This window comes from Calidris pugnax, unplaced genomic scaffold (genome assembly GCF_001431845.1).
Source record: "Calidris pugnax isolate Ruff unplaced genomic scaffold, ASM143184v1 scaffold274, whole genome shotgun sequence".
Lineage (NCBI taxonomy): Eukaryota > Metazoa > Chordata > Aves > Charadriiformes > Scolopacidae > Calidris > Calidris pugnax.
Window position 1 is genome coordinate 294,995 of NW_015091009.1, and position 16,054 is coordinate 311,048.

The 16,054-nt window shown below is 40.4% G+C and overlaps 1 protein-coding gene across 1 annotated transcript in view; it reads right to left on the minus strand.

Annotated features, from left to right (window-relative positions):
* ABCC4 (ATP binding cassette subfamily C member 4) overlaps window positions 1-16,054 on the minus strand; it is a 151,388-nt gene that overhangs the window by 37,848 nt on the left and 97,486 nt on the right. The window contains exons 21-25 of the mRNA XM_014955633.1: window positions 8,941-9,091; window positions 8,182-8,301; window positions 4,618-4,728; window positions 3,045-3,145; window positions 977-1,168 (exon numbers count right to left, since the gene is read on the minus strand). Of these exons, the coding sequence (XP_014811119.1) occupies window positions 977-1,168; window positions 3,045-3,145; window positions 4,618-4,728; window positions 8,182-8,301; window positions 8,941-9,091 (675 nt within the window). The remainder of the gene's footprint in view (window positions 1-976; window positions 1,169-3,044; window positions 3,146-4,617; window positions 4,729-8,181; window positions 8,302-8,940; window positions 9,092-16,054) is intronic.

Below are 16,054 nucleotides of genomic sequence, written 5' to 3' on the forward strand. Positions count from 1 at the left end.
CCATTTTTAACTCACCCATACCTAATTCCATGAGATCATCTCCATGTAGCAAAGTGGGGTTGAATTCTGGTAACATGCGTGTTATTAAAAAAAGTCCACTTGAGCAAGGGTACAGGTTTGGGACTGAATGGAAAAGCGTGTTACAAATGAGGCCAGGGCAATGATTGCAGAGAGTTGAACCAGCCTCCTAGGGAAGGTATCCTAATCAAAAAAGTACATGTGCATTTGAAATAGAGCAAAGCACAAATTAACACTGCAGGGCTCTAATTTAATTTTGTCTGTGGGGGAGACCTTCCCTGTAGCACTCTTTCAATTGGGATGGTGTCAAAATTGGGGAGGAAGAGTCAAATTTGCAGGAGAGGGAGAGTTTTATTTCCATGTTTCTTTTGGCTACCGATCTAATTAATGGCAACAGTTAATTGGATTGGTAGCCGAAAGGAACTGAAATAAAATCCCCAATTCTAAACTTCTGCAACCGATATGCGTTTCTTTCTTCTCCCTTCTGTTCGGGGCTCTGTTCAAGAGGGTGCACATTCCTTATTTTCAGTGGTCTCTGTTCACCTGGTGTGTTGACACCCTTCACTCCATCTCCATTCTCTCTACTGAATCCTCAATTTCCCAATGCAGCTCCATTTGCTTCGGATTTGAACAAACATTTTGGGCTCAGCCTGTCTTTAGAACGCCTACCACTTTCTGATTCAACTCAAATTTTATCAGGAAATTATAGAATACATATAACCCTTTGGTTTGAAAGACAGAAATGTCATGTTCCCAGACACATTTATGCTACATTTACAGGAAATACATAAGTTCCAACTTTTACTATTAAATAAGATTATGGCTTATTTTTTAAAAGAACGCTGACTAATTTCCTAACATCCACATATTTTATAATGTATTTTTATCATGCAGCTTCTTGTCTACTTATCAGCCTTGCTTAATTTCTGTGAATGGCCAAAGACAGCCATATACATACCTTTTCTTTTGGTTTAATTAAAACAGACAAATGTCTTAACACCAAAGGTCCATCTAGACTGTAAGTGAAGTTAACGTTTTCAAATGCTATCATTCCTTGGCTTGGCCATTCAGGTGGCGGTTGCTTGTTGGTCTCCCATGGAGCTTCTTTTTCAAGTTCTGTGTATTCCATTACTCTTTCTACTGATATCATCTAAGGGGAGGAAAGAAGACGTATAACATACAGATACATACAAAAATATCAGTTTATTACATATATTGCAAATATTGCATATATGTGTATTTTTACCATAAAGACTCCATGAAAATTATGTCAGAGCAGGTTTTTTAAGCATAGATGAGAGTATTTGGTACCATCCTATACGACTGAAAAAATGGAAAGAATGCATCTCATGTCCTGCTACAGACCCAAATCTATCACGATACATAAATGCATATGTAAGCTTTCATTTCTAATCAGTGGGATTAATTACAAACCTAAGTATGTGCATAAGTATTAAGAAATTTAAACTATGAGAGCTGTCTGTCAGTGTTGGCTAAGGTGACCACATTACATTGTGTGTTGGGAAGACAAAGCCAGAAATGAAACTGCCATGTGAGCTACAGGCACATGCACGACAGCTGCTAGCACCAACTTACTGGCTTCATCATCCTTTTTTTTTGTCCTTATCATTACCCCCAGCAAATCTTCTGTTTGCCACAAGCAACTCCACAATCCAAGATAGCTGTCACCATATTATTCGTGAATCATATGCAATAAAACTTGTTCTCCTATGTATTTTGTGCCAGATATGAAAGAAACTGCATTATTTGTCGATGCCTCTAATCTTATGGGAAGGAAGAGAAGTTGAGCTCTCTAGATACTTTTTTCCCCTTGGGCAAATAATAGAATTTCTGTTTAGGCTCTGGTGTGCATCCTCACCCATACATCTTCTCAATACAATTAATTTTATTTAGTGGTCACCTCTAGTTTATTCATGTTTGAAAAAATGCTCTGAAGAAGCAATGTGCTAGACAAAAAAAAAATAAATCTAACATTATAATTCATTTTATCTGTTATTAAACACGGCTTTGTAACTTCTACAAAAGGACTATGCATTTCACTGAATTTCACTGAATTTTTAGGGTTGGAAGGGACCATAGAGATCATCTAGTCCAACTCCTGCTGAAGCAGGATTGCCTAGAGCTTGTCAGAGCATGTTACTCAGGACTGCATCCAGGCGGGTCTTGAAAATCTCCAAAGAAGGGGACTCCACAACCCCCCTGGGCAGCCTGTTCCAGGGCTCTGGCACCCTCACTGTGAAGTAGTTTTTTCTCATAGTTTTTTCTCATATTTGAGGGGAAATTACAAGTAATCTTCCATGGTCAGCACAACATGGAAAAAAAACCCACCAGGTTTATCCTCATGATGTTCTTTTTTTTCTTATATATTAACTTAAGAAAGTAAACAGGCAAACTAGAACATGCTAGTAAACATTTTAAATTGGTGGAAGGCATTTGACTTTATATATTTTTGGAAAACACAATTCTCTCAGCTGAATATAAACCAGTACTTTCAAATATTTGTCAGCTTACAACAAATGAAAAAGGTGTAAGCATTTGCAATGGATTAACAGGACACTAAAAATTGCCATGACGGATAAAAATAAAATTTAAAAATACAATAATAAAATACTAAATTAAGAATCTCAAATCTAAAAAAAATAATTAAAAAAAAATCTTACTTATAGAGAGGGATTAATTTCTTGCAATTTTAGTGAGTTGCAACGCAATTGTCCACACTGTAATGACAGTCTCCTTTCTGCTGTAAACGGAGATTATAAAGCCTCCCTCACTCTGAATGGAGAGGGACAGTCACTGGGCACAGTTCACCTCAACAGACACTCAAAATCAGTCAGAGAAATTATACCCTAGAAGAGGCTATTTTTCTTTACAGACTGTAAGTGGTGCCTCAATAGCTTGCTAAGGTATTAATGTCCTAAGTTAATTAAGAAGAATCCCCCCCTTAGGGCCCCATGTCACAACCACGAAAAGGAACCAAGAGGTGAAAAGGCAGAAACAAACGTTACCAGGTTTTCAACTTCAGCGCTTTGTCTGACCCCCCACTGGAACGTCCCCATGAGGGTGATTGCGTAGGACAGCGCCAAACCAACCTGCCCTGCATTCAGAGCTGCAGAACAAAGGGAAAAAAAAAAAAAAAAAGAGAATGAAAAAGGTACACTGGTAATTACACAAAATCCTAGTTAACTTCACTTTCATGAGGTTACTTACGAGATGGAAGCGTTACAGCCAGAATTTTGTTTGGTTACACCGTACTTGCCATCTGCGCAATGAGTAGCCCCAGGCAGAACAGCTACTTGCCTCTTTTTTTTTTTTGGTTTGGTTTTTTTTTTAATACATTTTGGAAATTGTGTATTTGAAAAGATAATCCAAATTCTGCTTGGCCTGGAATTTTATCCAAAAACTGCTTCATTCTCACAACCCTACTTACATAGCTTGTTAGAGTCATCCCTATCTGGCTGAGCGTTAGTAACTTTTCACTTTTTTCTAAGGGAATTAGACCAAGTTACAAATATTTCCATCAACTCTGTACTCTTCTAAGTGATCGGATAAAGTAACAAGACAGAGTATTTCTTCCCCTGTTTATATAAGCATTTATTGTGTTCAGTAGGTCTATCCTCACAAAATAAATGAATTGTGTCTACCCTAATAGTAAGCATGATTGTCCTTTGACTTACTTGAACTTTATCCTAGCATAGCTCTATTGACTTCAAGAGAGCTACTCCTTATCCAGAGGCAAGGAAAAGATTCAGGACCATTGTTTTGACTTGTCTTTTTGCATTCTAATAACATCAAACCCAGCTCAAAATGTTCAGTGTTGAGCTACGCAGAGCGTTCAAGTTTTAAAACACACATGCATATACAGAACTTATCCAAAGGAAAAAGAAAAGAAACAAAACCAGCAAATTAGCACTAATTTTCATGTCCAAGATAATTACTCCTTCCTTCATATTTTAGATGACTATCTCATTCTAGTACATCTAACCCAATTACATCCTGGATGATGCATGCACTAATGACAGTTCATGAGTGACAGTGAACGTGAAATGTATTATTATGAGGCGATTTTCTTCCTGGAACTGGCCTATCCTGCTGATCCAAGGTATTAGGAGAGTATCCCTAGGAATTGTAGCTTGCCTTTTGCCCTACTGTGCCACGCATAGAAAGGAAAAAAGTTGTTGAGGAGCAGCTTTGTGGGTGTTTCAGTATGAAAAGCAAAGCCCTGTAGGCCCAAAAAAGAAAGGCAAAGGTGGGGAAAATGAAGAAGATTTATTTGTTGTTATTGCTCTGGAAGCCAGAATCTCAAAAGTGAAGATTACAGATCTGTAAGTTTGTTTGCACATTTGGGGATGATGGTAGATGCATGCCTATGCCCAGAAGATGTCTGAACTACCTCCAGTATTTGCGGGAAAGCAGATACAGCCCCAATGCCCTAGACTAAGGAAGAGATCACGATCTAGAAAGAAACATTTAACTTAATTACAGTCCTTAAACAATTAGAAACAGCAAACTATGAAAAAGAATTAGACATTACTATACATGGTAATTACTGGGTGAACTTTTCCTAACATCTGTACTTACTGTTGGCGAGAAGCAGGGAACCAAAAGCAACCACTATAACAAAAATGGCACAGATGGCATCCAGACGCACAGCAAACCACCTCGAGGTCGTCAAAAATAGAAACCAGGCCTCTAAAGTGTATTTTACAAAAAACATAAGAATAGTGAATTATTAGAAAACTAAGCTGTATAATTATTATTAAATTAATTCATGTTGATATTGTAAGTTGTTAAAAAAAAAACCACATTGCCACCTTCAAGTGCATGTCTATATGGACTGATGATGATCAGAATATCGTCTGGTTGTCCTGAAATAGTCTAACCTAGTTTTGACACTAAGAGCAACCACAGTTAGTACAACAAACAGTAATAGGAAGAAAAACAGTCAAGGCTGAAGCATGGTCCACTTACTTAAAATGGAAGCCTTTTTTAAATTCTAGTGGACTCAGGAGTCTTGTACAAAAAGCAGGAGTACAACCACATTTGCTGTAGCTGGACTATAGTCTACCAGCTTTGAGCTAGAACACATCACAACACAACTGTCAGACCCAAGTCTTCAGAAGGCAGCTGCAGCCAGTTAAGGTCCCATAAGAGCTACTCAATAAAGCCAGTGGAGCTCCAGAGCTATTCAAGTGACTTCATGCACATATTTGCTTTTGGAGTAGCTCACAGGTGGACATCTCCACTGGGCACTTACATCCAGGTGTCCACAGTTTGGTGCTAAATTACATCCCAGATAGATATGCTGCAGTACAAGATCCAGGAGGCAGCAGCAGCAAAAGACATTGTAAAACAGATGGCAAAATGTTTGAATTCAGGGCCAAAAACAGAAGTCAAGTAGCCATAACAAAGTATGGCATTATTTATTGCTTAGGCTGCAGTCAGATGAATTGTTCCAGCTGCTACCAAGTCACAGCAGAAGGTTACCATTCCCATCCCTTCTGCGTTGCTTGTCATTACTCCATGCTAAAGATCAGTGCTGTTGCAACTGCTTCACTGCTCCGTAGCCCAGTGCAGGGAACGATTCAAACAAAAAAAAAACCCCTTCCCTTTTATAAAGAAAGGGAGGGGGTAAGTCTGTTTTTAAGACAGATTATTTTCAATAGCCAGATTACAGAGTGAGCAAACAGGACAAGGGGTAACGGTTTTGAACTGAAAGAGGGGAGATTTAGATTAGAAGAAGAAATTCTTTACTGTGAGGGCGGTGAGGCACTGGAACAGGTTGCCCAGAGAAGCTGTGGATGCCCCATCCGTGGAAGTGTTCAGCTGGATGGGGCTTTGAGCAACCTGCTCTAGTGGGAGGTGTCCCTGCCCATGGCAGCAGGCTTGGGACTCGATGATATATCTTTAAGGTCCCTTCCAACCCAAACCATTTTATGATTCTATATACGCAGAAGCCAGCGCCATATCAAGTCACAAACTCCAACTCTGTGAGCTAGTATGAAAAGTATCATCTTCTATCTGCTATTGCTTGCATGCATTTACTATGAAAGAATCATTCAAGGTGGGAGCAACCTCAGGAGGTCTCTAGTTCAACCTCCCACTCAAAGCAGGAGGAGCTCTGAGGCCAGACCATGTTGCTCCATGCTTTATGCAGTTCAAGTCTTGAAAATCTCCACGCACGGAGCCTGCACAATGTCTCTGGGCAACCACTTCCTCTGCCTGACTCTCCTCATGGTGCAAAACTTTTTCCTTGTCCTTGTACCCAGGTTAAATCTCTCTTGTTTCAACTTACACCCATTTTTTGTGCTCCTCCCACCATGTACCACTGTGAAAAGGTGGTGTTCAAAAGATGAGTAGTCATGGTCCCCAGAAATATAGTTTAGTAATTTTTATTTCCTATTTCTTATTTATTTTTTTGTCAGGTTGATGGTTGGACTAGATGATCTTTAAGGTCCCTTCCAACCTAGATGATTCTATGATTCTATGAAGAGCTTGACTATCTTTTTGGTAAGATCCTTACAGGTACTAGAAGGCAGCCATTAAATCCTCTGTAAGCCTTCTCTTCTGCGCATTGAACAAGCCCAGTTTCCTCAGCTTCTCCTCACAGGGAGTTCTCTCCAGTTTGACCATCTTAGCAGTCCCTCCACGGAACTCACTTCAGTTTGGTAGAGTGTTTCCTGTATCTGGGTGTCCAAAACTGGATGCAGTATTCCAGACATGGGCTAATAAGTGCTGAGGGGGATAATCACTTCCCTCCTTCCACGGGCTGTACTCCTGTTGTCCAGATGTTGTCCAGGAGGCCAGTTGCTGGCCTTCTTTGGTGCCTAAGCACACTGCTGCCTCCTCATCCCTCCAAGGACCAAAAATTCCCCCCCACACACACTAAGCGAACTGGTACACCCCAAATACTCTGGTGGGAAAGACACCATCATGAAGCATGTAGGTACAAAAAAGAGCGTGACTGTAAGCACTGAAGCTTGATCTCAAAAGCACATTCCTAAACTGCCCAGCAGGGGTGTTACTGACAGTTTTCTTGGAGAGATGCATAAAATTGACTGGAAAACAGTGTGTTTATGTTCCTTAGATCTGACCTTAACATACAAGAAAATATTTCTTTTAAAGGTCATGGTCCTCTTTGTATAGTGAAATTTTTGTATGCAGTTTATCAACTAAAGATTGCTTTTAATACAAAGCCTAAAAAACAACTTTGTGTTCCCTGGCTACTCGCTATTGTAAAATTGATCTGGTCAGATAACAAATGACTTGAAATTATTAAGAAACGGGGAATTCGAAGCTAGAAGTGCCTCCCTGGAAGATATGTTTTCCCAGTTACAACTTAGTGGGCTAAACACGGCAGTCAGTGTGTCTGATTCTACAGCCTGTGACAATGGTACTTCAGAAAAGATCAGCTGGTCTGGTCTGAAACCTCAGAAGCCTATAGATTACAAAAAAGCCACAGAATATACTTGTATGTCTTACGACAGAGGAAATTCAAGATCCTGCCTAACAAACACAAACTTGCCAATTTCTATTCTGCTGCACCTTGAAAAACATTGTAATAGAGAAGATCTAACTGACAAAAGGTAAAGAATCACAGCGCAAACCTGCATTACAGTATTTATGCTTGCAGAATACTAATATTTTACACCTTCTGGTCATGTTAATACATGTATTAAATTTGAGCCCTGAAAGCTGCTCAAAGTAAAAAAAGAAGTGAAATTTATGAAACTTTTCCAAGATAATTTATATTAATCATCTTTTCCCAGTCCTCGCACGCTACTTAATATTAAAAGCTTCCTAAGATGGCTTGTTTTCCCCTCTCTCTTTTTAATGATGGAATCCAGGAAAATGTCAAAAATTATTCTTTAAATATTCTTATCAGGCATACTTTAAAATGTTTATCTTAGACATTGTTAACACATATGCATGGGTATCTCAAATTACATTACAGCCCAAAGTAAACTCTCAAAATCTAGACAGATAATAACTTTTTTTGTTCTACTACAGAAATTTTACCCTAAAGAGACAAATACACAGCTCCTACTGATTTTAATGTACATTATATACATGTCGCTGAGGGCTTAAGATATTTCCCTCCTACAGAGCAAAGTATTTGATTTTTCACGTCAATTCATCACAAACCTGAGTGGAGGTCTTGGTGTGCATCAAATAATTTCTGAAATCTTTCCTCTGCTTTCAAAGCCCGAATAGTCCAAAGTCCCTGGAGGGATGATGACAAGTGGGAGAACACTGGACTTCGAGCTACAAAGGGAAATGAGAGTAACTTAGCAATAACTGAAGGACAACATTTAATTCTTTTTGTACCACACTAATCTTTAATCCTACTACTTTATATTTAACCGTACAAGCTACTGTACTGCATCCTTTTAGAATAAATATGTGATATCTTTAACCAAAGTCCTCTTACTCAATTAGAATCAGTCAGACAGCCAGGCAGATTAATTTGTACAAAAATGTCTTGTGTTTTTAACAATAGCTGTCACTGGAGAAATTCTTTGAGCTTTATTAATGACACGAAGTACCCATGTTTGTTATTCATAATGCTTAATATTTCATATCACAGTCAAGCTAAAGTCAGATTCACGAGTCAGATTAGCTCAGAAACACCATTAGCATGTGCATGCCAGGTCCCAAAACCCAGCAACTTAGCATGTTCTTAACTAGCTTTACTTAGAGATAGTTAAACTGGCACAGCTAAGGTTTATCATTATGCAAAATAGGAACTAAGCATGTAATTCACTAGTTGAGAACCAAGGCAATAAGGAAGTTATTTGCATAGCAAAAGAAAAAAATCTTTGATGGATTGTCTATAAAATACTAGCATTTCACATAATAATAAGCATGGTTCAAACTAATATAAAGTCCCGCCAAGCTACATACTTGTGGATTCTAGACGTTTAATATCTCTTGAAGTGTCTAAGAAATACCGTCGAAGAAAAATGAAAAGAATAAATAGTGGAATTAAGGGTATGAGTATCCAAGGAATCACTGCCACAGCCACAGCCACCACACCAAAAATCTGTAGGAGAGTCTGCAACACAATAGGAATAAAATAAAAAAAATCCTCTTTGTCAGAAGAATTTAATTTAGAACAAGTATAAAACTATTTAGCACTATTGAAACACTTAAATATTTAAACATAACCACCAAATTTAAGAGCGGATGCATTGTATAACATATGAGCAACATCTATTTTTAAGCAGCTTGAAGAATTTACAATTTTAATTTGACTAATTGTACATTTTATGGTTTTCTTCTGCATTATTTGTTCTTTAAGAAATGTCTTTACAAAACGGGTTGACTGAACATGACTGTCTTTCTTTGTGGACTATCCTGTGACCGCTGTAACAAAATAGTAGATGATTAATGAAATAGACAACTAATCTTTAACGGACACAAGCTATCAAGGTCAATCAGGGATAGGTTTTTTCACTGCAGGTAAAAAGGAACTGTTGAAAGACTGACTTTCAGTTGAAAGACTTGACAGTTGGAAGACTGACTTTCAACACAGGCTTGTAACTTTTTCCTAAAAACAACTTTGTCCCATTTAAAAAGAAAACCTGCTATCAAAGAAAGTGAGCTTTCTCTTCCGAAGGATTGCTCTGGGAAACGTTACAAATAGAAGAACTGTCATAAGAGGCCAGTTTTACCAGGTTTACTTCAGAGCACAATATGAACAGCTGGGCTAAACCTGAATTTACTCTTAGAAAACTAAATACAAGGTGGAACAAAGCTTTGCTGCTTAGGACAATGAATCCTAGCCCAACTTTCTGAATTAAATCTCACATTTCCTGCACACTACTTCACATCAGATTTTCAGTCTGAATACACTATGAAAAGCATTATCTGCACACAAATTTGAGAACACCAGCTGTGTGTGTATGTCTACGTGCCAGGAGTCCTGGCATAATGAAATCAGGGTGTGTCCATTTGATCCTTAAAAAGGGGGGGGGGAGGCAAGGGGAGGGAAACCCATACAAAAAGAAACCCACCTTGTACAGAAACCAGACAGCTGAAATTCTAGCTCAACACTAAATTCCTGTATTATTTTCATTAACAAATTCTTTAGAAATGACAATATTTTCTAAAAGGTCTCCTTTTCATGGATGGTAGAGGAGCTGCTTTCTTCATCATCACATACGATGCACAAGCAGATTACAGCTGAACTTTGTGGTTGTCTGATTTCTGGATGCCAAAAACGCATCAGTGACCACCTGAGAATGAGTGTCTCACAGCAAAAAGGCTTCCGTCCCTTTATATGTGCATCAAATTGGAAAATGTTAAGCAAGAGATGAGCTAAGGTCAGATACCAGAGAGCCACCTGGATTTTCACACACTGTCAATGGAAGTGCCTACGAAACACGGCGTTTCCTGTTGATCTTCTGGTCCAACACACGGTCTAAAGCCCAAAGTGAGCACAACCTTTCCCCCTACATCTGTTTTTTCTTGAGGCTTCTCTGACTTTACCCTGATTTCTTCTGACCAAAGAGCAAGCCCACACACCTTAGGCATCACAACTGCATGAGTCAGCACAATGCAGCCTTCGGCTCTAGGCAAGATCTTGGCTCATGACAGAAGATTTATCAGTGTAACAGCCTCGCACCTCACAGATCCCGAAAGCACATTATAGGGTCTCATAAATCTCTTAAGGAAAATAGCTATAGGGTAGATACAGGGTAGGAGCTCTGAAGGAAGCTGCATCACCACTGCACTGCTCATCTGCGGGTTAAGGTGTTGACGGCATCACGTTGTTTGACCTTCCAGATACGTAGATTGCAAACATTTTACCTAGATTTCATCACGAGGAGGTAAGGTGGCAGCGAGAGTGCACGGTATTTCACTCGCATCAATTATGCACAAGGTTATGTCAGCACAAAGCCAAACAAAGCACCCTGACTCCTCATCAGCGCTGCCGTCAGCCCTTCTCTACCTTTTACTTCTCCGGCGTTCTTTAAAACCTTGTAAGCATATTTCGTTTTTATCGTGGGATGAGGAGAGAGGAAATGAAGATTCCCGACCTCCTCCAAATTTTCTCAAGCTTGTTGTCTCTGCCAAGCCTGTCAGCATCCACTACGCTTGCTAATTTCTAATTTCTCATTGGCAAATGGAGTTTGAAGCCCGTTCCTTCCTTCTAACAACTCCCTCCCAAATCTGCTTTATACACCTGCTGCCTTCCCCCTTCTCCCTCCAGCACCTCCTGGACAGCCACAAAAAAGCAGTTTCTGAAGTCCTTTCTGTCTCCTCACACCATCAGCCGCAAACTTGAAGCGAAGCGCTGAGAAAAGCTGCTTCGAGGAGAAGAATTCCAAGAAAAAGAAATGCTTCTTAATAAAAAAAGTAAAACAGCTTGAACCGAAGTGAAAAGTGAAGTTTTAGTGATGATAATCTACAATATGTTGCAAAGCGCCGGTGGGGGTGGGAGTGGGAGTAGAACTATTAGGATCCAGCTCATGTAAACAAAGCCCTGCTACGGCAAAAATACAGGGAAGGAAAAGATGGTTAGGATGACTAAAGTAAAAATCTGACACCGCCTTTGGAAGGAATTTTAGATGAGCCTGCACCGCCTTATCATTATAAAAATTTATGATAGGGTGGATCAGTCATGCGTGTTGTTTTTTTGGAAAACCAAACTTGCATATAAATTAACTCTTAATGAAGCAGTCTGAAAGCCAGACACAACCGCTTGCAGACTGTAATCATGGAGTCACTGCGGGAGGTAAGGCAAAGGTTCCTGCTCCCCAGTTTCACAAGGGACAACTGACCTCTTCAGCCCGAGACGGCCCCAACTTCCAGTAGATATTCACTGTGTGGAAGATAATCAGTAGGCTGATGATAATGATGACACGAGTAGTCTGACCGCTCAGCAGCGAGCTGGGCATTCGGGTTGCACAGCAAGAAACACTGAGGACCTAGAACCTGTCTAGCAGAATCAGCTTCTGATTGAAAATTGCATCAAAAGGGCTAAGCAGGTGAGATTTCCCCACATAAAAGAAATACAGCCTATAAAACCAGCATCTTTTACAGTATTTCTTAATTCTAGCATTTAAAAGTCTTCTGGAATGACTGTGCAGAAAACAATAGCCAAATTATATATAAAAAAAGGAGTGGATTAATGATTTTATAGCTCTCTGGACAGTACTGGAAACAAGGCCACCTTCCACAAAAGGCAACAGATGCACAAGGCTACCGAGACTGAACAGACCTGGACAGAGAAAATTAATTTGCTTCCAAATGGTGCCACATTGTCCAATGTCCACCTTCAAATTCGCTTCAGTTTCCCTGGAGAGAGACAGACTAATCTCCCACTCGCAGACTGCACACACTCTATCCCTAGTGCTGCTTCTGTCAGAGTCACCCTCTTGCCTGCAAGAGTCCTGAAAGATTTCCCTCGTGTTCTGGTCAGTCACTCCATTCACTGTGGTTTATCTTTCCTCACGAAATCTCCTGTCTTACTGGAGCAAGCACACCCTCCAATAACCCTCTGGGGAAGTAAATGCTCTGATCAGCACATTCCTTTGCGAAACGTGTGCTTTCCCTTCATCTTCTGATGACCTCCGTATTCGTAATTCTTGTAGGTGCTAGGAGTGACATCCTCGAGTTTCTACCTCAAACAGGTCTTGAGCTAGGAAGAACAAGGTATTTCTGTACCACAACCAGAATCACAGAATCATCTAGGCTGGAAGAGGCCCTCGGGATCATCGAGTCCAACCATCTACCCTACTCTAAAGTTCTCCCCTACACCATATCCCCCAACACCACATCTAAACGGTTCTTAAACACAGCCAGGGATGGTGACTCAACCACCTCCCTGGGCAGCCTATTCCAATGCCCGACCACTCTCTCTGTGAAGAATTGTTTCCTAATGCCCAGTCTAAACCTTGAAGCCATTACCCCTTGTCCTATCATCTGTAACTTGGGAGAAGAGACCGACCCCCGCCTCTCTACACCCTCCTTTCAGGTAGTTGTAGAGAGCGATAAAGTCTCCCCTCAGTCTCCTCTTCCCCAGACTGAACAACCCCAGCTCCAGCTCAGCCTCTCCTCATAAGACTTACACACAATAATAAAGCATTTAATGCAAGGTAAATAAACAATACGAAAAACCTATAGAAGACTGAAAAAACACGGGAATTACAAGCTATAAGCCATACATACATCACAAGCTATGAGCCTTTCCCTTTGCTGCAGGGGAACTATACCATTTAAATAACATTAGAAATCTTACAACAAATTGTAAGCCATTTGAAGTCATTAAATAAAGTTGACAGGGCAAAAACGCAAAAGAAAAATTTAGAGTTCAAGATGTCTCATAAGAATGTCTACACTTCCATCCTATAGATCACTGCCCTTTTATATCAGTTATACCCTGAGCTCAGTATTTCATGTTTGACTTAAGCACTTCTTTGAAAAAGACACCCAGGGTTCATGTAGAATCCCATTTTGAACACCTCAGGTCTGCTGGCACTTTCCTCCAGTGGGTAGAGTCCTTTATCTCCTTATGAAAGTACCTATAAAATACCTGTCTTGTCTCTAACAGGCTTAAGAGAGTCAGATCTTTGAGGACTTCCATTTTCTTCCATAATTCAAAAAGAACTTTTGTGCTTTTTGGAGGTTTTGTTTTTGAATGAACCTCAGAACGTATTTCAGTATCTCTTATATAAAATATATGTATATGGGTCCCATGAAGTTGTGTGTCTGTGTAAGTTCCTAGCGTGACTTGTGATATAAAGCCATCCACATGGGTTTGATACCTGTAATATAAGACCCACTACCATAGGAACCACACCATTCTGGACTTGCAACTGGGGACCTGGCAGGATCTCTAACAAATAAGTGGAGCCCAGGGGATGGGATTTGAGACTCAGAATGTGAGAGTCCACATATGACCTACAGAGTGAAACTCCTGTCCTAGTTCATAAGTTTAGAAAGTGATTCATCTAACCTTTCAGTGGATACCTAGTGACCCTATGGTTGAGTATTTCTCCAGAGTCCACTAACTCCATTGACTAGATACCCTCTAGCTACAGCAAAGTAAGCACTTAAAGCCCAACAAGCAGATACCTAAATTCTGATGCCTGACTCTCCAGCCAAATCCCACCTAAGAACTGCAGTGTTCCAGGACTGGTTTTACCAATATTTAAGCAGAAGTCAAACACACCTACCCCAATCCTGCCTCCAACTCCTAGTCCCTGGACCCCAATACGCGCTCCCAAGAATTTTATTAGCCCATGGACACTGCCACGAAGCCCTGGCAATTTAATAATAGCAGCAGTGCATATCCTGCATAGCCTGGATTTCAAGTTCACAAGCTTAGCTGCATTTACACACTCTCAGTCAGGCTCTGCTGTCTGAAGTAAAGCCAGGTCAAGAAACTACAAAACCCCTCTCTGTTCATACTTGCTTGGCATCACCCTTTTTCTCCTCCCCTCCCCCTCCACTAAAATTATTTCCTTGTTGGCTCTGCCAAATCACTGCACGCACAATCAATCCCTAATCCAGTTCTGACATTTTCTTTCTCCTTGAACACCTTTTTTTTTTCTTTTAACACACCTTTTCAAACCGGATTGTTTGGGCTGACTGTCCTGCAGCTCTGCTAAAGCACAACTGCACAGGCGGCTGGTTACCTGGCTCACCAGAGCACAAGCTTCCCTGGGGAAAAGACATTTCAACGAGCAGATGAGAGCAATAAGCACTTCAACTCGGGCCAGCTGCATCCAGAGCAGCATATTGAACCACATTGTAGATTTTTTGCATTTTTTCCTCTTTTATGACAAAAAACCCAAGAAACATCCAAACAGAAACCCTTTACTTTTGCACCGTACTCCTCGTACATAAACAGCTCTACTTCACTCAAGGTGGCCAAGTTGAGGCATGTAGCCTTGTCTTTAAACACCCTTTTTAATAAATTTCATGGATTTTCTTTCCGAACGGGTTAAGAAAAGTACATACGGCTGTTTCACTGAATTTCACTGAACTTTTAGAGTCGGAAGGGACCATAGAGATCATCTAGTCCAACTCCCCTGCTGAAGCAGGATTGCCTAGAGCTTGTCAGAGCATGTTACTCAGGACTGCATCCAGGCGGGTCTTGAAAATCTCCAAAGAAGGGGACTCCACAACCCCCCTGGGCAGCTTGTTCCAGGGCTCTGTCACCCTCACCGTGAAGAAGTTTCTCCTCATATTCAAGTGGAACCCTTTATGTTCCAACTTGTGCCCATTGCCCCTTGTCCTCTCACTGGCAACTACTGAAAAGAGTCTGGTTCCCTCCTCCCTAGGAGGAATAGTTTATGCCATTGCTTGCATCAAACTGTCAGGGACAGGTTTCTCTTGAGAGAAAAAGCAATGAAGACTTATGAGTAAAGGAGAAAAAGTGTTGCACATAACTTCAATATTTAAAAGACGTCTCTGATGTCATCCTTTTCTGAAGCAACCAGTGACAGCAATCTTCGACAGGAATGACAGCTCGCAGTCAGTGTTACTTCAGCTTCAGGAAAATGTGCATCCGCAAGAAAACTGGGAATATAAAGACAAGACAACCAGTGCACTGAAAGGGGAAAAAAAAGAGGCACAGCTGGGAAAGAAATGAAAATTGTAATTTCAGATAAACCGAGTGAAAGAAAAAAGTAAGAACTAAATACTGCCAGCTCTAAAAAGCTTCAAACACAGCAAGCTCGTCTTATCTTCTGCGAGACACCCTCTCCTCCTCTGAATCCTGCTATTTGCAATTAGTCGACAAGAGGTTACCTAACTAAATCCATATGTCGCTGCAAATGGGCTGAATACATCTGTCAGATAAACCACAGAAATGTATTCAAAGTTCCCAATCGCATTCTTAATGCTAGTACCTTGTATTTGTTCTTGCCTCTATAAGATAGTCTTTCTGGATCACTGTTTTTCCAAGCGAACAAGCATATATTTAGCTCCTCAGGGCAAATGTTTTCTGTGCCACCAACACGCTCATTTATTTGACTTGGCATGCACTGTGCCATTAAGTGAGAAG